The sequence below is a fragment of the Mustela erminea genome, chromosome 3, assembly GCF_009829155.1.
Source record: "Mustela erminea isolate mMusErm1 chromosome 3, mMusErm1.Pri, whole genome shotgun sequence".
In the NCBI taxonomy this organism is placed as follows: domain Eukaryota; kingdom Metazoa; phylum Chordata; class Mammalia; order Carnivora; family Mustelidae; genus Mustela; species Mustela erminea.
This window is the reverse complement of record NC_045616.1, coordinates 90,789,484-90,814,879: the sequence shown is the minus strand read 5'-3', so window position 1 is coordinate 90,814,879 and position 25,396 is coordinate 90,789,484. Positions and strand designations below refer to the sequence as shown.

Genomic DNA, 25,396 nt, shown 5'->3' with positions numbered 1-25,396 from the left:
ATGCTTTAAGTGTGCAGTTTGTTCATTATACCTTAATAAAGCCATCTGAAGAAAAAAAAAAAGTCTGGGGGGCACCATCTGTGTTAATATGGAACTATCCATGACAAGCAAAAACAGAAGTTCCAGAACATTACGTATAGTTTGATTTCAGATTTTAAAAGAACTAATGTTTAAGAAAAAGTAATAAAATCCTTACCCTATGAAGGTACACTTTGTGTGTGTGTGTATATTGATGGTCTGGTAGTTTACACAATGAACTATTGCGGTAGTTAGCCCCAGGGAAAGAGATGGGGCACAGGACAGAGAGGTAATATATACATATTTAACACTGACCTCTCACCACTTTTGATATTTTAAGTTTCATCTATTTGCATATTAATAAATCGTGACCTTTCCCCAGGGAGGCTCATTTCTAGGAACTGGAATTCTAAGTTCACTCTCCTTTGGCCCTCAGTTTGACAGCGCAGGGGTCACAGAGGTGTAGCTGAAGACCAGCAGGCAGAAGCCCTCCCACTCACGCCCGGAGGAGGCGCCCCCGGGTCCTCGGAACAGGTGTGCGTCCGCGCTCGTGGACCTCCCGAGGAACGGGGAGCAGGGCGCATGCGAGGCGGGGCCGGGGAGGGGCCCGGGCAAGGCCGGCCCAAGGGACTACGGCCACTGCCGCCGCCGCGGTCTCGGTCTGCGTCCCCGCGCCTCCAGCTCCCTAGCCGCCACTGGAGCCCCGGCGGGGTGGTGGGTCACTCCCGAGCGGACGCACACAGGCGCCCGCGGAACTCCCGCGGTTACAGGCTTGAAGGTAGCAGTTCCTTGTGGGGGTTGCAGTGGTCTTAGAAGGGTGCACCTCCGCAGACTTTGAGGGAGTCGGGGGCCGGAGCCCGGGTTCTGCCTGGCTCAGGCGAGTGGCGATGTGGGGATGGGGAGGCGCCGTCGGTCCCCGCGCCCGCTCTGGGCACGAGGAGGCGTGACCTGGCCTCGTCGCGGGGCCGCTGCGGACCCAGGCGCGGCCCTAGGATGGGGGTGGTGGGAGCTCGATGGCGCGGCCCCACTGCAGACCGCAGGCCGGGCCGCCTAGCAAAGCCGGCGTTTGATTTGCCCGGGGTGGGGGTGGGGGTGTCGTCTAGCCAGTTTTATGGCTGCGCGTGGTTCGCTTCTCACCGTGTGCGTTTTTCCAACAGGGGCCTGCGCGGGACCCGCCTTCCTGAATTCGGTCATTTTTTTCCCGTCTTTGGAGGGTAAGCTTTGAGGGGATTGTCTGCATCGTAACTGGGCCCTCGAACGCTCCCTCGCGGATATTTTGAATAAGGGTAGTTGGGGATAGTGAGCGGTGGTCACTGATAGACGGGGTCGCTTTTGCAGAACATCTGGAAGGGTTTTAGGTAACAGGAGGGTAGCGGAGCGTTTATGTCTGCTACAAAGAAATGGCCAAGAGAGAGGCAGACACCAGCCTTTCCCGTGGCTTGTGAGAGTCTGCACTCAAAGGCGGACTAGTTTTGCCTTGGCACCTGCGCAGACATTTTTCCAAAAATGTGAAGTTGAATGAATTGATTATATTCTCAGAAAGATGTTGCAAAATGCTTTCTTGAAACCCTTGTATTATTGTTAGATCCCTTAATGTGACCAACCCTAGGACTGGGACCCTCCTCCCCAGTTCTGAAGTTTTCCTGTAGAGGGCTTGGCTTGGTGTCCTCACAGCCTTTTCTTTTTCAGAGTCTGGCCTGTGAGGTTGGAGTGGGAGAGGGTGGGGAGGGGGAATGGAGAGGGAAAAGCAGCCTAACAGCCTCCCCTCCCCAGTTCAGGGATTCTCACAGATTGCCTGGTTCAGATTCTCTGTAATAGAGGATTACAGGTGCTTTAAGTCTATGTATATTTTGAAAACTTCAGTTTTCCTATGAGTCACTAAAAGGAAAGACGCCTATTTTAAATTTAAAATTTTTCTTTTTACTTTTTTTAAATGAGTATACTTAATACCACAGAGAGACTTTGGAGACAGTATAGAAAATTGCTAAATCAGTGGTGAAATATGAGAACGCCAAAATTCTGGAAATCAGTGCTTTAGAAAAGATTTACTTGATATAATACTTATTCTGTTTGTCTTGTTGAATCCTTGATGATATTGTAATTTGACTTTTGTATTCTTAAAAAAAATGCAATTTTTAGATTTAGATGGCAACTAAGGTGATGTCAGCTGCAAAGAATATAAATGTTTATTTTACAGTATCTTTAAAAAAAATGTTTTTCTCTGTCCTTGAGTGATATTTATTGGGAGAAAGTGTTGGCCCTTAACATAATTGGCTCTGTTATTAGAAAGTTGTGTGTTTGAAAACTGTGTTTTGAAGCAGATCTTCAGTTCTCCTGCTCTAGCCACACTTTCTGATTTTGGTAGCAGCAGTAAGATTTTTAGCGTGCTGGTTTAGAAAGCAACTCAAATAAAGGACATTTGGTAATTATTTCTGTTCATTTTCATCTTGGTGCTTCCAACAACTTTGTCTAGCCTTTTAGGTAGTTTTGAATCTTTATTCTCTTATCTGTAATATTTATACAATATTTCTAGCATTGTGACGATTGAATACTTGAAACTTTTCAAAGTACTTCCTTTGTCTTCATTTAACCAATCTGGAAGAATCTGGCGATGCTGCAAAAGGTGGTTGTTTCCACTGCAGGCACCAGCTTGGCTTTGGATGTTCAGTCTTTCATTTACTCTGTCTTTGAAAATGTTATTCTAAAGAAAACTTTTGGAGGTTTCTTAGATACTCAGAAGATCCAATTCACATGGTCACCTGTTCCACCAAATTAGTAAACATAATAAAAAGGAAAATCGGGTTAGGATGGTTAGCAAAGTCACTGACTGGACTTTGAGTCATTGTTACATTCTTTCCCAAATGCTAATAAACCTTTTTCAGGTTCTGGAATATTGCAGTTTTAAGTTTGTCTCATCACTTGATCGGGTTTCATATTCTGGTTTTAAGTTCTCCTATTGCTCAGAATTCTGATAGTGACTCAGAAACAGCAATCAAGTTTCTTCAGTACCCAAGGAAGTAGTTCATCTGGTCCTGAAAACTCCAGTGAATTGATCTGAGATAGGTGCTGGCTCACCATCTTCTTAGGCTTCTAGTGATTTACTGTTTATGTACCATTAGTACATTACTGCTGTATTCTCCAGCACACAGGAGGGCCTGCAAACACAGAGCTGTCTCTATTACCCAGTAGAAAAGTTTCTGCAGTAAGAAAACTTGTGCGTAACATCTGACGAAGGAAATACAAGTCACTTGACTTGTTCCTTCCCTTATTTGTGATGTTCTTTTGAAAATGGTGCCAGTAGCTCCTTTTCTGCCTACTTCTGGAGTGGAATAAAAAGCGGGAGAACCAACCTTGACATTACCTTGTAAATACAGGTAGTGGAGGAAGAAATTAAATTGTGGATGTTGGAGCTCAAATTCTTTCTCCCTATTTGTTCACCAAAGCTCTGTTAGGAGTAAGATTCAGAGAGAAACTGAGACCTGGCAGGTAGCACACAGCAGTCAAGATTTTAGTGCATTAATGGGCTGTTTCCTCCACCTCCCCTGTACCATTGAATTTGGCTTATGAAGGTAGTAGAGTGCATTTATTTATTTACTTTGACTTTACAACATTTATTCATGATGCCAAGGCAGTGAGTATTATCCTGGTGTAGACCCATTATTATTTTCTTCCATGTCCATAGACTGCTCACAACTCTGGCAAGTTAACTTTGACTGAAATTGGTCGGACCTCAAAGACAGTATGAATGAATCGACTGAGTATGAATAAATCACTTACATCTGTCAACATAAGTGAAAAACTTAAAAAAAAAACTACAGTTATTAGATGAGTCAAACTATATTCAATTAAATTTTTATGTCTTCTTATTTAATTATTGTAACTGTAGTGGCATTATGTGCTCTTAAAATCTAGAACTGTAAGATTTACACAGCCTACAAATAAATGTAAGCTTGGACTACTTAGACACTTTGTAAAATCTCTCCATACATGTTCATTAAAATAGAAATATTCAGAGCCCTTTGTTTGATCCACGGCTTTCTTAGTAGATCTTCTAGCCTGATTCTTGGCAAAGGTTACCATATGCCCGCTCACCTAGCCAGTTGTTTGGATGGACCAGTTTCCTCCCGAGTAGAAAACAGTTGTTTGGGAATCAACAATTTCGTAACAAAATCCTTCAACATAATGCGATGATAGGTAAATGTCCTAAGCATAAAAGTTACTGGATTTTTACTTATACATTCTGATGAATGTGTTTTTGTGGTATTTTGCCAAGCTAGGAAGTGAGATCAAATGGATGTTGGTGAGTACCCCATGGCAGCAGTTCGTTTGCTCAGAGTGAATTATAACTTGGAAGCCTTCTTTAGGTAAGAAAGTTGGCAGTTTGAAAAAGCAACCATCAGTTTTTTTTTAAACGATCCTGTATGTTTAGGTTGGAGTTTTTTATATAAAGGTTTTCAAGCTAATAAAGATTAATTTGCCTTGCATTCTAAGATATATTTGACTGATGTTCATCGATACTGACTTAAATGTAAAACATTTGACTTTTAGAATAGTCTTAGACTCTGAAAATGAATGTTCACAAAGAAAAAGAAAATTAAAATATTATTTTAATAGGAAGACTGGTATTCATTGAATGTCTGTCATTTATGGTGATTCTGTCAGTGAACTGGCAATTTAATATTTTGCTGAATAAATGAAACAATCTGTCCAGGTTACCTAGAGTCACTTTAATGTACAGCACAGTCCTTTTGTTTACAACTGCAAGGTAGTTTGCTAACCTGACCTTTCATTGAAATCTTATTTTCCTTTTGGCTGTGCTGATTTTCCAGTAAGGGATTATATTAGGGATAACTCTTTTTGTGATCACTTAGTGAAAATTTAACAATCCATTCTGTAAGTTACCAAATGAAACACATACAAGCAAAATGCCCATTAATGTGCTTCATATCAGAATTTAGGATCCATTGTTCATTCTTTTACCTTACCTGGGCCAATGTATTTCATTTTAGCAAATTAAAATTAAAGAGTAGGGCAGCCCTTTCAAAATAAGCATATTTTGCCCAAATAAGCATGTTTTAAATATGCTTTGAATTATTGGTGTCAGCACTTTGATGTATTCTGTATTATTGGGCCAGTTCTCAGTTATGTGTATAATTAGTCAAGTCATGTTTAATGTGTGTGGTAGCTCTGTGCCTCATGCTTGAGATACAACTTTGCACCTATTTTAGTTTTCCAAACCCTAAAGATGTCCTTTCATTTTGTTCAACAACTATAATTATAGGTCAGCCCTGCTTTGGGATCCAGCTCTCTATTATGGCTAAGAAGTATTTCACATCAGGCAGAGATATATATATTTCTAACATTCAAGGATGAAAAGAGAGTTAAGTAGTCAAGCAAAGTTAAATAAAGTTGAGAGCCCATTCCTACCATTATTTTGCCTCTCAAATAATTGTATATATAAAGCACTTTGCATTCTTATGTAGACTATAGGTACACAGTAACCCTATATATTTGGGTATATCTGGACTTGAAATTTGTTGTAACTTAGGTGTGTCTCAAGCTGGCTCCTCCCTGGACATTCATCCTGCCTTTTTATTGGGGAAGAATGCTCATCCCTTTGCTGTTTTACATTTGCTACTTAGGGTCAGGTGTGTTGCTACGCCCAGTTTCTCTAGAGCTGCTGTGTCCTGGGTGTTACCTGAAAATTGTGCTTCAAATTAAGCAACGAAATTAGTTTAGAAAAATTCACTGGACAATTTAGTACAACAAGAATGACTGTAACATTTCTTAAGCCTTTACTGTGTTCTGGTACTTATGGACTTTAATCCTCCCAACTGCCTTATGAAATTAGGTACTGCTGTTTTTCATGCTTTTCAGATGAGGAACCTGAGGCTTAAATTTATGCAGACAAGATCACATGGTTAGTCAATGGCTGAGCTGGGGCTTTTCCAGGCCTCTGCTTTTGATAATGTTTTACTGTCTTTCAGGACCCCAGGAGTTGTTAGCAGAATTGCATGGTGATGCTTTCTTCTCTGTAGGAGATAGTAAGAATATAGTAATTGACCAGTAATAAACCTGCGAGACACACTGCTTCTGTGGACATTCCCTCCCAGAAGCCTCCCCAACCTTTCCCTCCCATACACAAACTCAGTCACATATCATTGCTTTATTCTTCCAGTGCGACTTGTCCCAATGTCAGGGAAGGCATTTATCATGGTCCTTCACCATTTGACCGTAGCTCTTGGAGAGCAGGCTCCCTCTTACCTCTGTATCTGTAGCCTGTGGGAGTACCTATCACTGCAGGATAGTGGAAGAGTACTATTAAAATCTGCTTAACTGTTTTTCATTTTCTAATGTTACTCTGTGCAGTTGGAGTATAGATGTCTGATGGAAATGTGGATCTTGTATGATCACAGAATCTTTTAATGTTTACAGAATGAAGAGGAACAATTTATCTCTTGTGAATAAAATCGTCCGATCTTCACCAGCAGTGAAACAACCAAAAGTTGGCTTCTTCTCTTCTCTCAATCACACCCACATGCACACTGTCCTTCTAGACTGGGGGAGTTTGCCTCACTATGTAGTATTACGCATTTTTCAGTATCTTCCTTTAATAGATCGGGCCCGGGCGTCTTCCGTATGTAGGAAATGGAATGAAGTTTTTCATATTCCTGACCTTTGGAGAAAGTTTGAATTTGAACTGAACCAGTCAGCGACTTCATATTTTAAGTCCACACATCCTGATCTCATTCAGCAGATCATTAAGAAGCATGCTACCCATCTCCAGTATGTTAGCTTTAAGGTAAGAAAAATAAGCATTAAATAGAAAGAACTTAGGTTACGTTAGTGTCATTTTCGTGTATCTAGATCCTTATGCTGAGGCAGTCGGTGAATTTTGCAGAATTTTTACTCCAACCTGTGTCCTGTTTTTCTGTAATCGTTTGCACAGATCGTTTGCACAGATTGAAGTGTAGAACTTGAGCTGTAACTTAAACATCAGTTTCCTTCATCTGGATGGTACTACTAAAATTCAGGTCATTGTAAAGGATTGGGAAGCATGGAGCACTTAGAAAGTTATGCTGTCATCAGCTCTGTTCCTCACTTTTTGTCTGAGACCTTTTGTGGAAAGAAGAAATACTAATTTGTTGTATAGTTTGATGGAATAAATAGAGTTTTGCATTGGGATTCTGTTACATAGTTAAATTGCCAGTAAGTTTCTGATAACTCACCTTCGGGAAATGAAGATTTAAAATTGTTTTTATAGGTGGATAGTAGTACTGAATCAGCGGAAGCTGCCTGCGATATCCTTTCTCAGCTGGTAAATTGTTCTGTCCAGACCTTGGGCTTGATTTCAACGGCCAAGCCAAGTTTTATGAATGTGTCAAAGGTAAAGATGCCAGGCTTTTTTGTGAGAGACACAAAAATTCTCAAATATTTCAATCTAGGCAAAAATAATTATTTTCCATAAAACAGGCCACATCCTCCCTATCTTCAAAGAATTACTTAAAGCAGGTCCCTCTTGATTAGCACTTACTTTTGCTGAAATAGCTTATGTATGGCTTCGTCCTTTCGACATATTTTGTAATTCTAATTATTGTTTCTATAGTAGCTATCATTAATATAAAATTTAGATGTTATACTTGGAATTTTCAAGTGCCAGTTAGTTTCTTTGAATATAGAGCATGTCTGACCAGTAGTGGATGTTTTTCTTGTAATTCTGTAGCCTCTCCATTGGAGGTTAGAACAACATAATGCTAAATGAACTATACCAGTTAGGGTGACGTCAGATTCTGTGCAATAGAAACTCCAAAACAATAGTAGCTTAAACAACATGGCTGGAGTTTCTTTCTTTTACATTAAAGAAATCCATGCATGAGCAGAGCCTGTATGAAGTTGTTAGGACTCCAAGCTCCCTTGAGGCATCTTGTGTTCTTGTAGGTGTTTCAGATGGCTTTCTGAGCTCCAGCCATCATGGCAGGAGGCTGGAGGAAAGGGGGAAAGAAGGGTATGCCCACTATTTTTCAAGAACCCTAGCCATGAGTACTGTGTAATGCTTTTGTTGATATCTCACTGACGAGCACTTAACTGTGTGGCCAAGCTAGGTTTCTGGGTGACGAGGAACCATTTTTTAGCTGACGGATAACGTGCTCAGCTCAAAATTGCGACCCGATTAGCAAAGAAAGAAAGGATGAATGGGTGTTAGGAAGCCACCAGCTGTCTCTGACACTCAAAGAGATGCACGACTTTGCCAGAAGCATAAACTAATAACTGTCTTCATTCAGGCTTCAGCTTGGGTCCTATCTCCTCAGGCAGGCCTTCCTTGACCACTTTGCTAAAGCAGCACCCCTTCCTCCAGTTACACTCTGATGTGTTATAGTATTTTTTTTAATGTCATTCTTTAACACGTTTATTCTCATCCCCTACAACAAAGTGTATGCTCTTTGAAGGCAGGGACTCTGTTTTGTTTATTTGCCGTTACCAGCCAAGAGTTAGAGTGATGCCTGATACATAATAAACATTAATTTTGATTGTCAGTAAAACTGGCCGATGGAAACCTTCCTGTAGTAAGGTTATCCTCTTCCTGTGGAAGAGAATAGGGGAATAGTAGCATATTCTCGCTCATAAACTGGGTCATGGCTCTCAAGCATTTCCACCAGCCTATTCATCTTTTTGAGAGATAGGGAAAATGGATCATTTGGGAATTAGGGTAATAAAAGCAATCAGATGGAAACTTACTACTTCTCAATAGTTATTTCCTTGTGTATGAGTGATGGAGTCAGCTTCGCCTGAAATTCTTAGATTCTCAGCTATCTCAGATGCCGCACATCAGCTTCGGTTCTGGGGAGCTGGTGCAATCGCCGGGGTGAGGCAGCCATGATGAGCACGTGTCCTTGCAGGCTCTGCCTCTACAGTCAAATGACTGAGTGGCTTCTGGCAAAGTCATGCATCTCTCTGAGTGTCAGTTTTTTCACCTGTAAACTGAGGAAAGGATAGGGTAAAAATAGAGTATTTTGCTAGGCATAAAGGGTGCTAAAGGAATTATGTGGACACCATGATGAGGTAGGTCCTGTAATGCTGAAATACGTCCTGCAGGACGAAGAGTCCAGTGAGAATTGATTAAAGGGAAAATAAGCCTTGTATTTCTTAAGGAAAAAGTAAAGTATTTCTCTCATGATTTTTGGCACAATAAAATTTATCAAAGAGATCTACCCATCCATCACTTAAAAATTTATATTAATAAATATATAATTATTATAAATCAGTATGGTTTCTAATAAATGAATGAGAGTTATAACCAATTGGTCATTGTCATAGGAGTATTAGTATCTTTGGCAGAATCCACATTGACTTTGAAAAGAGAAAAATGATCATGCCTGTATTTGGTTTTCAGATTTTCTATCTGTGTCAAAAAATACTGGATCTGAACCTTGTGAAGTTTTTTCCATTTTGGAGTCAAACTATAAATGGGCTTTTGTTTGTCAATTTTTATAATTTTTTTAAAAGATTTTACTTATTCATTTGCCAGACAGAGATCCCAAGTAGGCAGAGAGGCAGCCAGAGAGAGAGGAAGGAAAGCAGGCTCCCTGCTGAGCAGAGCGCCCAACACGGGGTTCGATCCCAGGACCCTGAGATCATGACCTGAGCTGAAGGCAGAGGCTTTAACCCACTGAGCCACCCAGGCACCCCTGTTTATCAATTTTTAAAACATAGTTTTAAAAATGTGTCTTTATTGGGATGCCTGGGTGGCTCAGTTGGTTAAACATCAGCCTTCATCTTGGGTCATGATCTCATGGTCCTGGAATTGAGCCCCTCATTGGGCTCCCTGCTCAGTGGAGAGTCTGCTTCTCCTTCTCCTCTGCTCCTTCCTTCCTCTTGTTCATGCTCTCCCTCCTCTCTCTTGAATAAATTAAAAATCTTAAAAAAAATAGTTAAAAATTAAAAATTTAAAAATCTTTTTTAAAATATTAAAACATTTATTTAGATGACTTTCTAGCAAAATGCATATCACTGAAGAATAAGATCATTTGTTTATTCATTGAGAAATATTTACTGATCTTCTGCAGTGTGCCAGATATTATTTTAGGTGCTGGAAATATAGGAGTGAATAAAACATGAAAGTTCTCTTTATTCTATGGCAGGGGTGGAAAAGGTTTAGACAGTAAGTATTATGGGCTTCACAGGCTGTGATTTTGGAGCTCCTCCCCTCCAGCATAGTAGTGTGAAAGCAGACAGTACGTAGATGGAGGAGTGTGGTTGTGTTCCAGTTAAATGTTAATTGTGGACACTGGAAGTATCTTGTAATTTTCACATGTTATAAAATATTATTCTGGACAAAATTTCTTTCAACTGTTTATAAATATAATAGCTATTCTGAACTCAAGAGCAATACAGTAATAGACTAGGCTGGATTTGGCTGGCAGGTCACAATTTGTCAACCCCTGTTCTAGGAAATAAATGCAATTATATCCTTTTAATACTGAAAATCAAACCCTTAGAATTGAAGTAATTGGAAGGTATGTACATGAAATGACTAATGGTGTCATTAAAATGCTAATATGTTGATTGTTTTTACTATGTTATTGTTAGTATCTGTTGATATAGTTTCAATGAACTATTTGATTGAATCCATAGATTTTAAATAATGTTTTCCTAATTCTTTTCTTATTGCTGTGCAAGTCTCATTTTGTGTCAGCACTTACAGTTGTCTTTGTCAACTCAAAATCATTATCATCGATCAAAATTGAAGACACACCAGTGGATGATCCTTCATTGAAAATTCTTGTGGCCAATAATAGTGATACCCTAAGACTCCTAAAAATGAGTAGCTGTCCGCATGTTTCCTCTGATGGTAAGTTATATCTTTTTTAAGCAAGCATGATGTTTTTCTTATACTATTAGTATAATATATATCATATGTAATCCATATAATATACACGTTTGTACTCTTATATACTATATACTGTATCATAGAATAGTATATATAATATATACTATATGTATAATATACCATATGTATGTATATTCTACTGTACTCTATATTATGTGTAACAATGCAATTTCACATAGAATACTACATGCTTATGAAACATAATGAAAAAAGTAATCTTTTTTCTAAAGAAGTCTTAATCTGTAAGGTAGACAATAGTTTAAATTGCTTTTTTTAATAAATATTTTTAAGGATTTTTTTTAAATTTATTATTTGTCAGAGGGAGATGGGGAGAGAGGGCACAAGCAGGAGGAGCGGCAGGCAGAGGGTGAAATAGGCTCCCCACGGAGCAAGGAGCCTAATGTGGGACTCAATCTCAGGACTCTGGGATGGTGACCTGAGCCAAAGGCAGACGCTTAACTGACTGAGCCACACAGGTTTCCCAGTTTAAATTGCTTCTAAAGATATTTTAGTCATATGTATATTTTAATATACATATGTTTTTTATTTTTACATGTAATTATATATATATATATATATCTCAACATTCGTCTCCTCAGAAGTCATTTGATGTCTATTTTATTATATTTTATTTTGAATTATCGTTTTTTAAAAAGATTTATTTATTTATTTCAGAGAGAGAGAGAGAGAGCCAGAGGAAGAGAGCTAGTGAGTGTGGGGTGGGGAGGGGGAGAAAGAGAGGAAGAGAGAATCCTCAAGCAGACTCCCTGCTGAGTGCAGAGCCCAACATGGGACTCAATCCCAGGACCCTGAGATCATGACATGAGCTGAAATCTATGAAATCTAGAGTGGGTCGCTTGACTGACCAAGCCACCCAGGCAGCCTGTTTGATATCTATTTTAGTAAATAATGAATAACTGATGTCAAATTTAAGTTTATAAGCTATCATATTGGTATCAGTGTGATTCTTTGTTCTTAAGAACTTTTCCCCATTTCCCACAGGAATCCTTTGTGTAGCTGATCGCTGTCAAGGCCTTAGAGAACTGGCATTGAATTACTACATTCTAAGTGATGAACTTCTCCTAGCACTTTCAAGTGAAACTCATGTTAACCTAGAGCATCTCCGAATTGATGTTGTGAGTGAAAATCCTGGGCAAATTCAATTTCATTCTATTAAAAAACAAAGTTGGGATGCACTTATCAAACACTCCCCTGGAGTGAATGTTGTTATGTATTTCTTTTTATATGAAGAAGAATTTGAGGCATTCTTCAAAGAAGAAACCCCTGTTACTCACCTTTATTTTGGTCGCTCAGTAAGTAAAGCGATTCTAGGACGGATAGGTCTTAACTGTCCACGACTAATTGAGTTAGTGGTATGTGCTAATGGTCTTCAGACTCTTGATACTGAGCTTATTTGTATTGCTGAACACTGTAAAAACTTAACAGCCTTGGGCCTCAGTGAATGTGAAGTTAGCTGCAGTGCATTCATTGAATTTGTAAGACTGTGTGGAAAAAGGCTAACCCAGCTCTCTGTAATGGAAGACGTTTTGATCCCTGATGATGAGTATAGCCTAGATAAAGTTCACACTGAGGTCTCCAGACATTTGGGAAGAATGTGGTTCCCCGACGTCCTGCCTGTCTGGTGATTGGCTACCAAAGATTCTTAATTTTTTAAAAATTATTAAAATTAGCTTCTTTCTTTCTATGCAGCTATAAATTTTAAGATATGTTGCTGAACTATTTTAGGTAAAATATCTTATCATTTGCAAACTGTCTTAATGGATTAGAATAGAAACATTTGAAAAAAATATGAGAAATGGAAGGAGCCAGAAATTTCCATAAATAGGACATAGATCCTGTATTGTGGATTAGGTAGTTGATAGGCTAAAAACTACATATGGTTTGTACTTTTGAGTTCCTTAGCCTTTGCTGAAGGTACATTTTAGCTTGCTCAATAAATTTATAATATTGAGCTTTGGATCCTTAAATTATGACATTTGTAACTTTATACTGCTTTAACTGCTTCTCTTTCATCTTGGTATGAGTATGTTTTACAAGATATATAGGATTAAATCCAAGAGTAAAATAAAAGTATAAACACAGAAGCTGACTTAATTGTACTTAATTTTTAGCACTACATAAGATCATATTATAACTCAATAAACAATTTCTAATTTCTAACACATTGAATTCTACTTCATTTAACTCAGGAGAAGATGGGCATTAGGTCAAAATTAACACTGATCAATTTGTAAAGATACTGTGACTGTTAGTTGATTAAGTATACTTATCAGCCTTTTGGCTAAGCTCAAGTGAAAAAACTACATTTTGCAGAGTGTCTTTGGGAGGGAATCTGCATATACTGATGGCATACTGCTCTGTCTGGAACCGTGCTAGATATCTTTTGCAGGAGTGATCTTATAATGTAATTAGTAGCACAGCTAAAACTCTTTAGTAGTTATAGATTGCTTTTAGGGTGAAAACATATCCTTAAAATGACCTACAGTACCCTACATAGTCTGGCCTCTCCCTCATTCTTTGCCCTCATTTGCTCTCAAAGCTACTCCTTGCCCTTCTGCTCCATTCTCTTGCAGGTCCGAAAGACAGCCATGCACCCTCTAGTCAGGGCGCCTGAGGATATAGTCTCTTTCTACCTCCATCGCTGTTTGCTTCCTCAGGTCTTTCCTTTAGATGTCATTTCCTTAGGGAAGCCTCTGACTTTCAGCACTCTCTGACTTCCATTTGCGACACTTACCACTATTGTAATTTGCCAATGACTTGTATGATTAGATTATTCTCTGCTAATTCCACTGCCCTGTGAACTTTATCAGTGCAAGATCACTGTCAGGTTTGGCTCACTGTTGTATCCCCAGCATCTAGCATAATATTTAGCAAATAGTAGACACTCAGTAAGTTTTACTTAGATACTTTCATTTCCAGAGTTCCCTTGCATCTTCCCCCAGTATCTTCATTTTCTTTCTAAGAAAGCAATTAAACTTAAAAAGTTTATTATTTTCCAGTTTTAAATGTTTTTTTTTAAAGATTTTATATATTTATTTGACAGACAGAGATCACAAGTAGGCAGAGAGAGAGAGAGGAGGAAGCAGGTTCCCCGCTGAGCAGAGAGCCCAATGTGGGGCTCGATCCCAGGACCCCGACACCATAACCTGAGCCGAAGGCTGAGGCTTTAACCCACTGAGCCACCCAGGTACCCCTTAAAAGTTTTTTAATGAGGAAAAAATTTTAATCTTCTTACCTGTTAAAGAAATTAGAATTAGGATACCTTGTGGTATGTAAGTGGTAACTTTTTAAAAAGAGCATATTTTCTGTGTCTTTCTTTTTTTTTTTAGAGAGTAACTTGTGCAAGCATTCTCTTGCAGTGTGCCACATCCTTTCTCACTTTGAGCTCTGTAAGAATGGGCATCTTCCCTTCTTCAACTTTGTGTTTGGGACTCTCAGACTACTGCATAGCACATTAGTATACCCTCAGTAAATGTGAGTGGGGCTGAAATACTGGTTAAAAAATAAGATTCTCAAAGACAGTTGTTACTATTGCAGATCATGTGATTTATACCTTAGGATTTCAGGAGAGTACAGAAGCAGCATATTGTAGGGCACTCAAGGTCTGGTTAGGCTAACAGGACACGCATGGAGGAAGTGGCATAACTGAGAGGAGGGTCAGGCTCTTTGGAGGTCAGAGCAGTGGTGGAAATGCTGAAGAGGTGAACTCTGGTCTCACGGGATAACGTGATGTGTAGTGGAGAGGTAGGGTGGGAGTATACCTATCTGAATAGTAGGTGATAGGATGCCTGTGTTGGTTTCACTAATGAGCAAAACAGAGAGGGACTGATGAAAGGTGGTCAAGGTGGAGTTTCTCCCTATTGCCTGCTAGCACAGAATGGTAATGAGTACCTATCACCTCTCGTACATTGAGTGAGATGTTGCCACTCTAAATGGTGGCCTTTAGTAGTGGTCTTCAGTGGTGGTTTTTAGTAGTCGGACTTAGTGAAATAAGCACTATAAGAACTCTTAAAGGCAAATGCAGTAGAATTGATCAGCTCATTTTCATGACCCTGGTTGGTCTAACTGCATTTATAAATTCAACAGCAAACATTTGTAGGATAGCCAAAATCAAGACAAGAAAATGGAGAGTATTTTTAATGCTTTATCTAATGAAAATGTCTCCATTTACTTTGGAAGTCTATGAAAAGTACAGTTTACTTAAGATTAGAGGATTCTAGATTAAAATGGCCACTTATCTTGTTCTTCCATTAAATTACTTTTCTGCAGAAAACTCAAAACATTTTACAAGTAAAAACTAATTTTGTTTGCATTATTATCTTAACAGTCATCAAGCCTAGTATGTGTCACAGTTTTTAAAGTATATTTTACAGTCATTTTCACTAAGGAAAAATATGTTATTCAGTACTATTCTGTCATTTGAACCTTAACAATACTTTAAACTGAAAGTTTTGACACTCAAATCTAAAAAGGAAAGGAAATTTTTAACAAAACAAAACAGCCCTCTGATCGAATGCACCAGAGGGCGCTGTATGCTGGTTCTTTCTAAGAGCAGTCCTTTAGTCTAAAGTTTGCATTTCCATTTAACAGCTACAAGAGTGCTTATGGAGTGCTAGACAGAAGGCATCGGTCTTGCTCTACCTTGGGGAGGCTCTCTGTTCCAGTCAACAGGTCTGGTTTTTAAAACAATCACTAAATAAGGTTGATTATTTCTTGTTCAGACGTCTTAGAGCTCCTTTAAAAATTGTTTTCGAAGTCTCTGTGCTAATTCCTATTCTGTGTTCTGAATGAGAACACAGCCTAGTCTTTTAAAAGCAACTTTAATTTCCGAAAACAACCTAAAGAGATTATTAAGGTAGATGATCAAACCCAACAGTGTTGGTTATAGTTCTTTTTTTAAAAAAACAGAAATTAAAATTCTTAATTTGTTAGCCTTACATGAGATGTTATGATCCAGTAGAGAATACTATGTAATTGCATATGGGAACGTCCCAGTAGAGGCTCTGAATCAAGAGTCATCAGGAACTCTTCTTCCTGACCACCCACCGGCAAGTCTTGTTACTACTGTAACATATTATAATAAATACTCACCTCCTAGCTGTAAAATGACAACATTGACATGACAGTAACTTAAATGTTTCTTTGTGGCTTCTATTACTTAGTCCTGCAGTAACGAGTGTCCATTATTTGCTTGATTTCCTTTAAATTTACTCTTATCGCATATATGTGTTCCTAAAAATTACATTTTGGTTTTAATTGTTTTGACTTTATAAAAAGAGTATCCTACTATATATAATCTTCAGGACTTTTTTTTAAACTCAAAATTATATTGCTATGATTCATCCATTTGTTATGTTTAGCCAAGGCTTATTTACTGTGACCACTGTATACTATTCCATTCTGTAAATAACTCATAGCTCACTTGTTCATATCAACTGTAGTAAGCGTTTGAGTTGTTACAGGGTTTGCCATGACAAAAGTGATATGAACGTTCTCATACATATATTTTAGCATACAAATGCAGCTAATTCTCCAATAATAAAGCTCAGTTAATTACATTTTCCTCTAGCACATCTGTACTAAGAATGGAATCTTTCTGCTGGAGTTTTCTACATTCCAAAAGGATTTAAGCATAAATTCATGGAAAATTTCCAGGATGATAAATTCCTGTAATGCAGTCTTACTGAAATCAAGAATACTGATGTATTTTCTTATATTTATGTTTCGAAAATGTTTTGCTCATGTAGTTTGGGCAAGTGCGGATGGGAAAACCAGCGAATTCTGTCTTCTCCATGCAAACGGTTCACCCTTTGACTGGTTTGACAAACCTGAGGATATTGCTGGAGCTCTTCCCTACCTTTACTCAGAGTTTAACTCCAGTTTATTCACTTAATATTTATGAAGTATGTATGTGTGTCCAGCACTGTGCAACACTCTATTCTTGTACCAGGAGAACAGCTTCAGGTTTTTTCCTGTTCTTAGGCAGAAAGGTAGCTAGTCTTAGAAGTGTCAAAAACATGGTCTGGAGAGGCCAGAATTTGTATGTTTATTTATCCTGTGTATTTAAGACTGAGAAACTTTAAAAAACAAACAAGTAAAACCCCTCAGATCCCATAGGTGACAGAAAAATCAGAGAACTCTCAGAAATTAGTTGACAAACATTCAAGTGGTAATGAGTTGAAATAAAAATGCTATTTTCTTTCTTATATTCATCGTGTTTTTATTTGGACACAAATTTCTTGAAGAGTAGGATATGCATCCAGGTTTTTAAGAAGTTGGTTTTCTATTTAGAAGATGTGGTCATGTGTCTTCCACTTACAGGTACACGGTAGGATCACTCAAGTCACAGTTTTCAATATGTATGTGCGATTGTATGCCAGGATAGACTTTCTGCAAGGGCAGTAGAGTTCCTAGTTTTTCTCCCTTCTTGATAGAGCCTTTATATTTAATTGGCTTAATGTAGAACATTTTAATACAGAAACCTAAAAGAAATCAGAAGTTAATTTAGTCAATATCTGGGTTTCAGTAGTCTCGAATCAGAAATTCAAAAAATAAGAACAGAAATGAAAGAGAAGACAAAAAGAAATGAGACGTGGTTGAACTCAGTGAGGGAACAGAAGAAGACATCAAAATCATATCAGAGATGAAGACTGAATGTCCAAGAGAGAGTAGATGAAAATGAAAATTTAATGAAGACACTGAGGAATAGCAGAAAGCACTAGGCTGCTGAGAAAATTGAAACTTTTATCATATTTTTTGTTCTTACCCAGAATAATTTTAACTCCAAGATCTAGTTTAATAAAGTGATTGGACTTAAAAAAAAAAAAAAGAAAAATGGACATAATTGGCACAAGAATGCAAATCTTACTAAGTACTAAAAGAAAAAAAATTTAAAACAAAGACCCACCAAATAAGTAAGGTTAATTTAATACCATAATTATGATGTAACATGACAATGTTGGGATGCATACATGAAGTAAATCTATAAATGTTAACTCTTCTGTTAAAAAAAAAAATTCTTACTGGTTTGAAAAGCAAAACCCAGTTCTATGTTGTATCCAGTAAAACACAATACAGTGTTAAGTTACAGTGGGTTAAGCATTCATTTCATCTCAGGTCTTGATCTCACGATCCTGAGATAGAGCCCCATGTCGGGTTCCCTGCTGAGTAGGGAGTCTGCTTCTCCCTCTCCCCCTTCACCTCCCCCTGTTTGTGCTCTCTCTGTCTCTTTGTTACTCTTGCAAATAAATAAATAAATAAAATCTTTAAATAAAAAAGAAAAAGGCAAAAAATTAAGGGCTATATCAAGATTTGTCAAGCAGATGGAAATAATAAGGCAAGCAAGGGTTATGATTCTGTTATCAGAGAGTAAAACTCAAGCCCGAAATCACAGAAACAAGACAAAGGAGGACAATTTATATTGCAGTTATACTGCAATTAAACAAGACAAAGGAGGAGAATTTATGCTACAATATGCAAATATATACAATTATTTATACTGAAAGATACAATGAAGATACAGCAGTTACAATTGTCCATGGACAGATAATACAGAAACCATGTATAGAAAGCAGAGACTATCTGAGATACTGGAAGAAATAGAAACTCACTAGTAATAGAAGATTTTAACACACATATCTGTGAAAACAGGGCAATTGGACAGAAAACACAAGAAACGCCTTAGAATTGTAGCTATCCACCATGGTAACCATTAACCACATGTGGTTAGTCTGCACCTGAAATGTAGCTAATCTGAGTTAGATGGACTTAAAGTATAAGATGCATCTGGATTTTGAAGACCATACAAAGAAGGTAAAATATTAGTAATTTTTATGTTGCATTTTGAAATGATAATATTTTTTAAGATATGTAGTAAAATAAAACATATTATTAAAATTAACTTTCATTGTTTTTTAACTTTCTTAACATAACTACTAGAAAATTTTGAATTATATGTGTTACTTTTATTTCTGTTGGACAGTACTGCTCTATATAGAAAATCTAAACAAAATCAATACAGTATGTCTTAGGTACATGTTAAACAGAATATGTGCACAGCCTCAACAGTATGACAACTACTAATACAACAGTGCAAGGGAGACCTAAATAAATGGAAGCTGTAACATGTTTATGCATTGGAAGACTCATTACTTTTAAGATCTCTGTTCTTCTTGATTTGATCTTTATAATCAGGACAAACCCAATCAAAGTCCCAGCAGAATTTTTGGTGGAAACTGATAAGCTGATTCTATAAAGTATCTGGAAATGTAAGTGACCAAGAATTGTCAAGGCAATCTGAAAGAAGGACAGAAGTTGAAAGATTTATACTATCAGATATCAAGATGTATTCTAATGCTACAGTAATTAAGGCAGTGTGGTATTTGTGCAAGATTGACACACTGACCAATGAAACACAGTAGAAAGACCAGAAACAGACTTAATTTATATTCAGACTACAATTTATAACAATAGATTCTATACTGCATTACAGTAGGGGAGAAAACAGTCTTGTCGAGTTAATGGTTCTAAGTCAGGCACCAACATGAGGAAAAAGATTTTGATCCCTACCTCATACTTTATACAAAACCAAATCCCAAATGGATTGTAAATTAAAATATGAAAGATGAAAGTATTTTTATGATTTTAGGGTGAGAAATGGGTCTTAGATAAAAAGTATGTTAACAATAAAGGAAAATACTAAATTAGACTGCACTAAAAATAAGAATTTTGTATTTAAAAGATAGCATAAGGAAAGTGAAAGGTAGGGGCTCCTCGGTGGCTCAGTTGGTTAAGCGTCTGTCTTTGGATCAGGTCATGATCCCAGGGTCCTGGGGTCGAGTCCATCAGGCTCCTTGCTCAGTGGGGAGCCTGCTTCTCCCTCGCCTTCTGCCTGCTGCTCTTCCTACTTGTGATCCCTCTCTCTCTCCATCTCTCTCTCTCTGTGTCAAATAAATCTTTTGAAAAGAAAGTGAAATGTAACTCATGAAGTGGGAGAAGATATTTACAACACTCAGATCTGACAGAGGACTCTTATGTACAATATAACAAAAACTCCTATATACCAGTAAGAAAGGTCAGAAAACACAGGGCAAAATACTTGAACAGGCACCTTGCAAAATATAATATCCATGTCATCAATAAATGTGAAAAGGTGCTCAGCTGCGTTAGCCATCAGGGAAATGCATATTAAAGCCAATGAGATACCGCTACATACTCATCAGAATGGCTGGAATGAAAAAAGTAAATAGCATCAAATATTGTGCATGGAGCAACTGGAACTTTTATGCACTCCTGGTCGGCATATAAATTGGAAGTAATATTCGGGGAAACTGTGGCAGTGGTGGCTAACGTGAAGGTGAACACAGCCCAAGTGACCCAGCATACCCATTCTTACAGCATTCTGCCCTCACTGTGTCGATGCCAATTATGCATCCCGGAACTGGGAATATGGCCACAGAGCGGACGTGTGGACACACTGGGACCACTATCAGATGGACCCTGATGAGAAACTACATTGATCACCTGACCCTGGAAGCCTGTAGTCTGACTGGTTGACCACAGTGGCCTTTTGGATGTCCATGATTAGTGTCCTCTTTGAGTGAGTATCCAGTAATCTCGGAGAAGCCCAAGTGTTTCTTCTTCCCCAGTGTGCACCCGTCCTGCTAAATAGCTGCAGGTCCCATTGAGGATAGCTAGAAGTAAGTTTTATGGTATAAATTTTTGGCCAAGTGACAGAGCCCTTCTTCAAAGGGACCCAGTCCTGGTTTCTTTCAAGGGGCTTTGGGATCATAAACTGGCTTGAGCCTGGCATTTGGTAGGGGGTAGGGAGAGGTTTTGTGTCCCACTCTTGTGATGATTAAAGTCACAATTTTGTTCATCAGAGTTCCCATTTACACAAATAAATCAGGCTTTAGTAGGCTGCCCATTTGTTCAGCTCCTGGGTCACCGTAATTAACCAGATAATGCCACAGATCTCTGTGCTTCAGACGAATCTGATTAGCACTTCAGCTGTGTTACCTGCTGGGTAACCATGCCAACCTTGGCCTTGCCTCCTAAGTGCACTCTGTCCAGTGGCAGCAGTTTTCTCTTATCATTTCACACATACAGAGGACAGCCACCATAGAGATCCTTGAGGACCTGATGTCCCTCACAGAATGTTTCTTTCTTACAGTCAGAATGAGGGCAGTGTCCTCCAGCCCCACTCTCAACAGGACAGCACATTTCTGTTCGTTACAGGACATGTGCAGGAAAATTCATAGTATTTTCTTAGTCACCTAAAACTGGATGCTGCAGAAATGTCCATATAGAGAAGGGTAATTACATAGATGAAGATGTATGCATATAATGGAACAGTCTACATCATGGAGAACAAAATTTTTGGCATGCAAAACAAATCTTGCAAACATGAGTGGAATGAAAGAACGCCACAAAAAAGACTGCATACTGTTTAATTCTGTTTATATCATTTCCCAAGATAAGCAAAACTAGTGTGTGGTGGTGTAGTGATTATCCTTGTGGGAGGAATGAGTATATGTAGCACAGGAAGAGGTCCCTGGGATCCTGCTGATTTTATTTTTTTTTCCTTGATTCAGGTGCTGGTTACACAGGTGTTCTCACTTTGTGAAAGTTTAGGAGTTGCGTGCTTATGCTTTGTGCATTTTTCTGTGTGAATGTTAGACCTCAGTGGATTTAAACAAACAAACAAACAAATAAAAAACCCAAAAAAACAGATAAAGAATAGGCCCATACCTGGAGTACTAGATGACCCAACTTTACCTAGAACATAAAGGCCTTGAAAATATTTCTAGTCAACTTTTGCAGAAATGCCATCTTAGAAGTATGGGATTTTGGTAAATGAAAGTATTTATTCTAGTAAATACTCTTGAAAGTGATTTTGTTTGTAGAACAAGAAGAAAGTCCTTCGATTGGCTGTGGGGTTAGGTAGAGTGTGTGCATAAACATCTCAGGGGAGGGACTTTTTAGTTCGATACCCTATGTTCTTTCTATTATAGATGTCACCATTTTGAATTAAGTATGAAACTTCAGTAAATGGCAAATGCATTAAATAGATAAGCATCAAACATTTCCAGTATCTGTCCCAGGTGTATACAACACCTCTTACCTCTTCCAGATATCCGAACACCATTATTAATGGCGTTTTTGTTTTTATATGGCTTCTCCTGGCCCATAATCATTCCGGTGAAAGGTGCATACACGGTGGCTCCATCAGAGCACAAGACATCCACACCCTGGTGAAGCCTGTGAGCTCTAGAATGTAAATAAGAATGCACAGACTGAGGAACTGGCCTTGGAACTTTTTTGTCCAGAAACATGGTGTTAACTCGTTGTTCCCAGGCTAGGATATCAAACCCTAGAACTGGAGAACACGTTGGGATGTCCTTACTCTCCATTTTAACCTCCCCCACTGAAGTTAGAATAACCTTATTGTAAAGATTAAAACATTTCAGATAGTATTTGGTATGTAGAGAGCCTTTAAGAATTTATGAACTATGGTTATTATATGGCATTTTGGGGAAATGAGCCAATCTATGTAAGTAAATTTTATAGATACATGAATCTTGACCCCTTCAAGTCCACTTAAAAAGCTGTCTTTTTATGGAGACCTATTATAAATGAATTACATTGCCCTCATCTTACTTTTGTCTCAGTAATCCCAAAGTGATTATAAACATCATTTACTGTTGGGGCATGTGGGTGGCTCCAGCTATGAAACATCCAACTCTTGGTTTCAGTTCAGGTCGTGATCTTGGGGTCATGGGATGGAGCCCTGAGTTGGGTTGTCTTCTCATTGTGGAGTCTGTTTGGGATTCTCTCTCTCCCTCTCTCCAGTAAATAAATAAATATTTTTTAAAAATCATTTACTGTGTATGATATTTTAATACAGTGAGTTTAATACTCCTGAGTTTATCAGAGTGAATGAAGCACAAACACAAAATGATTCCGGCTTGTGAGATTTCTAAGTTGTGTCTGACAACCCTCACTGTTGTCCTTATGCCCACTCTTACCAACCTCTTCTCCTCTGTAAAAGGCCAGCACCTGAAAAATCAGATTCATGATGATTGTTGGATGTTTGTCGGCCTCCCTCTTTATTATGTGCTGTGTTCCCAATTCAGAGTCCGTCCTTGAAGCAGAGGTCTTGGAAGCTGCTCTAAAGACATTAGTACAACTGCTTTCGCCCCTGGATCCTACTGTCAGAGGGAGATGAGCACTTGAGGCAAGGACATTAAGCAAAGAGGTAAGAACCAAAAGAATACCTTTGGGCCGTGTACTGGCCACAGCCGTGACTGTCACATGTCCTGATCTCATTGGAAGACTTGCCAGCACAGATATTAGCCCATGGTCCAGCTAGTGCTAAAAAAGAGAAACATGAGAAGCAGGTTTTCTGACCTCCATATTTCCAGTCTCTCTTTATCTTATATGTATCCCAGTGGATTCAAAAATTCTGTTTTCACTATAGCTTTTCTCTAACTTTCTGTAGGTTATGGGCAGGTCTTCCTTTTAACTCCTGATTCAGATGGAAAATTAGATTTTTTCGTGGCCATAAAATAACTGTTTTATTACATACAGTGTATTTGTAACTGTTTATTTGTAAGCATAAATACATCTCCATCATTATAGTCTGTTTCAGATTATTGACTAATGAGTGACATAGATTGTGCTTTTCAAATTTTCTTTGCTTATTACTTGGGACCATTATGTTCAGGTTAAGCAAAAATGAACAGCATGGTTCAAAGAAATAATTCTAGAAATTCTAAAGTAACTTTGAAATGTTCCCTTACTGCCAGTCTTAATAATCAAATCCAAGAAAATGTTTGAATTAAAAGAGTAAACAGACTCTGAACTAGCAAAGTTTATTTAGCACTAAATAAATCTCTTTCATATTTACAAACATGGAAGAGGGAGATTCTTAGAAATAAGAACTTGTCAAACCAATTTAGAGTGGAAAGAAAAGAAAAGGGAAAGAAGGGAGTAGAAATAATTATATGAAAAATTGTATAGCAATAAAGCATGGAAGAGGGGCTGGCTCTCTCAGTGTATTTTATCCGCACTTGTTTGAGGTATAGCTTGTCTTTAGTATGGTAAGCAGTAAATACTCAATTGAGTTAAATCTCCTAGGCTTTCGATGTTAATATTCATAGAGAGATGCGGTTAGCAAATTCATCTTTTTATTTTGAAATAAACTAACAAAATAGAAGCAAAAACAAGAATGAGCTAATTTGATTGTTGATTTTATTTAAAGATATTTTACTATCCATAGATACACGTGGTATAAGAGGAGCTACAGAATATGGCCTTTTGTATATTCTTTAATATACTTTTTAGATGATGGGTTTCAGATGTCTTATACCTTTGAGCAAAGCTTCAAGTCAATATCTTGATCGAGATATAATACCATCACTTTGGCAACAAATATTTATCCCTGGGAATTGAGGCAGATATTAGACAACTTATTAAATGACTCATTTTTTTCTCCTGACTCTTAAGGGAGTGTTCCCCTTGTCTTAGTCCATACCAGTTGCTATTATCAGGAATTCTCCAAATCAAATTCTCACACAGACTTTTTATTTTCTAATGATGTTCCAATTAAATCCTAGATCAAGATTGATAAACCTTTCTTTAAGTCCTCCATTCTACTTTGCTGTTTCCCTCATTAAAGAGTGGAAATCATGGAGGACCGCCCATCCCCGACCATGTATTCTTCCTAGCCCATTTTCAGTAGTCAACCATGTAAGTTTCTGTTGTGGCTGTGATATTAATGACTTTTAAATCTTTTATTAAATTTTTTTTTCTAAATTAGCCAAGTTCCTAAAATTGTTTTTGACTTACCAGTTGAAATCAAGACAGCAGAGAGAAGGACTCCTGTGGAAAACATTTGGCTTTTGCTTTCTTTATGATGTTTCTTCCTCTGATAATTTGAATTGCCCCCACTCTCTTTGAAGAATAGCCAAGTTTGAATTATTTAGCCTCAGAATGTTGCATCTCTCATTTCTTTAATTTAGTGTGAGACACACACAAAAAATACGAGAATGAAGCAAGTCCAAGTTGAATATTCCCTGGGTACCTATCTGGTTCACATGTAGGACCTATGTAAAAGTGTTTGATCTGGAAAAGAAGGTAATTTTATTGGAAATGCTGACTAAATATTAACAGAAAATGATAAGGCTAGGTGACTGTCTTCTGGGCTGTGGCTGGCTTCCTGAATGGTTGTGTACATAGAAAGACTATAAAAATATACACAGATTAACTTTAGGATAATAAGTACCTCTGAAGAGGGAGGGAAATAGAATTATGGAGGGGTATACAGAATGCTTAAACTCTAAAATACTTTGTAAAAAGCATGAGAAGCCAGTGGATCAAAGTATGAATTAATCATCAGAGGTAGATACATGGTGATTGGTATATTAATATATGTGATTTTCTGTATATTTCAAGTATGTGTCAATACCT

General features: G+C 38.0%; 2 protein-coding genes across 3 annotated transcripts in view; one reads left to right on the top strand and one right to left on the bottom strand.

The window, feature by feature from the left end:
- The window catches only part of LOC116586543 (F-box/LRR-repeat protein 21), a 42,098-nt gene extending 29,483 nt beyond the window's left edge, over positions 1-12,615 (top strand). Inside the window, exons 3-9 of one of the 2 annotated variants that reach the window (XM_032336649.1) lie at positions 455-552; positions 1,176-1,232; positions 4,296-4,382; positions 6,454-6,820; positions 7,283-7,405; positions 10,696-10,867; positions 11,909-12,615. In XM_032336649.1, the coding sequence (XP_032192540.1) occupies positions 4,309-4,382; positions 6,454-6,820; positions 7,283-7,405; positions 10,696-10,867; positions 11,909-12,552 (1,380 nt within the window). In that variant the 5' untranslated portion in view covers positions 455-552; positions 1,176-1,232; positions 4,296-4,308 and the 3' untranslated portion in view covers positions 12,553-12,615. Of the gene's footprint in view, positions 1-454; positions 553-650; positions 797-1,175; positions 1,233-4,295; positions 4,383-6,453; positions 6,821-7,282; positions 7,406-10,695; positions 10,868-11,908 lie in introns of those variants that run through there. The other variant, XM_032336650.1, reaches the window with a different exon arrangement.
- Positions 12,616-17,130: 4,515 nt separating this feature from the next.
- On the bottom strand, positions 17,131-25,051 carry LECT2 (leukocyte cell derived chemotaxin 2). The gene is made up of 4 exons (XM_032336648.1): positions 24,776-25,051; positions 23,203-23,299; positions 22,050-22,195; positions 17,131-17,409 (listed from the first exon to the last, which is right to left on the bottom strand). Exons 1-4 carry the CDS (start codon positions 24,819-24,821, stop codon positions 17,243-17,245), a joined length of 456 nt encoding a protein of 151 aa, XP_032192539.1. The 5' UTR covers positions 24,822-25,051; the 3' UTR covers positions 17,131-17,242.
- Positions 25,052-25,396: the final 345 nt, after the last annotated feature.

Bases quoted from the DNA above. Each gene is read 5' to 3' on its own strand.
- LECT2 (XM_032336648.1), bottom strand. From the start codon at position 24,821: ATGTTTTCCACAGGAGTCCTTCTCTCTGCTGTCTTGATTTCAACTG. The intron at 22,196-23,202 runs GTATTCTTTTGG...TTTACATTCTAG, and splicing joins GGCCAGTACACGGCCCAAAG to AGCTCACAGGCTTCACCAGG. The intron at 17,410-22,049 runs GTAAGAGGTGTT...GATTTCTTTTAG, and splicing joins TGTTCGGATATCTGGAAGAG to GTTTCTGTATTAAAATGTTC.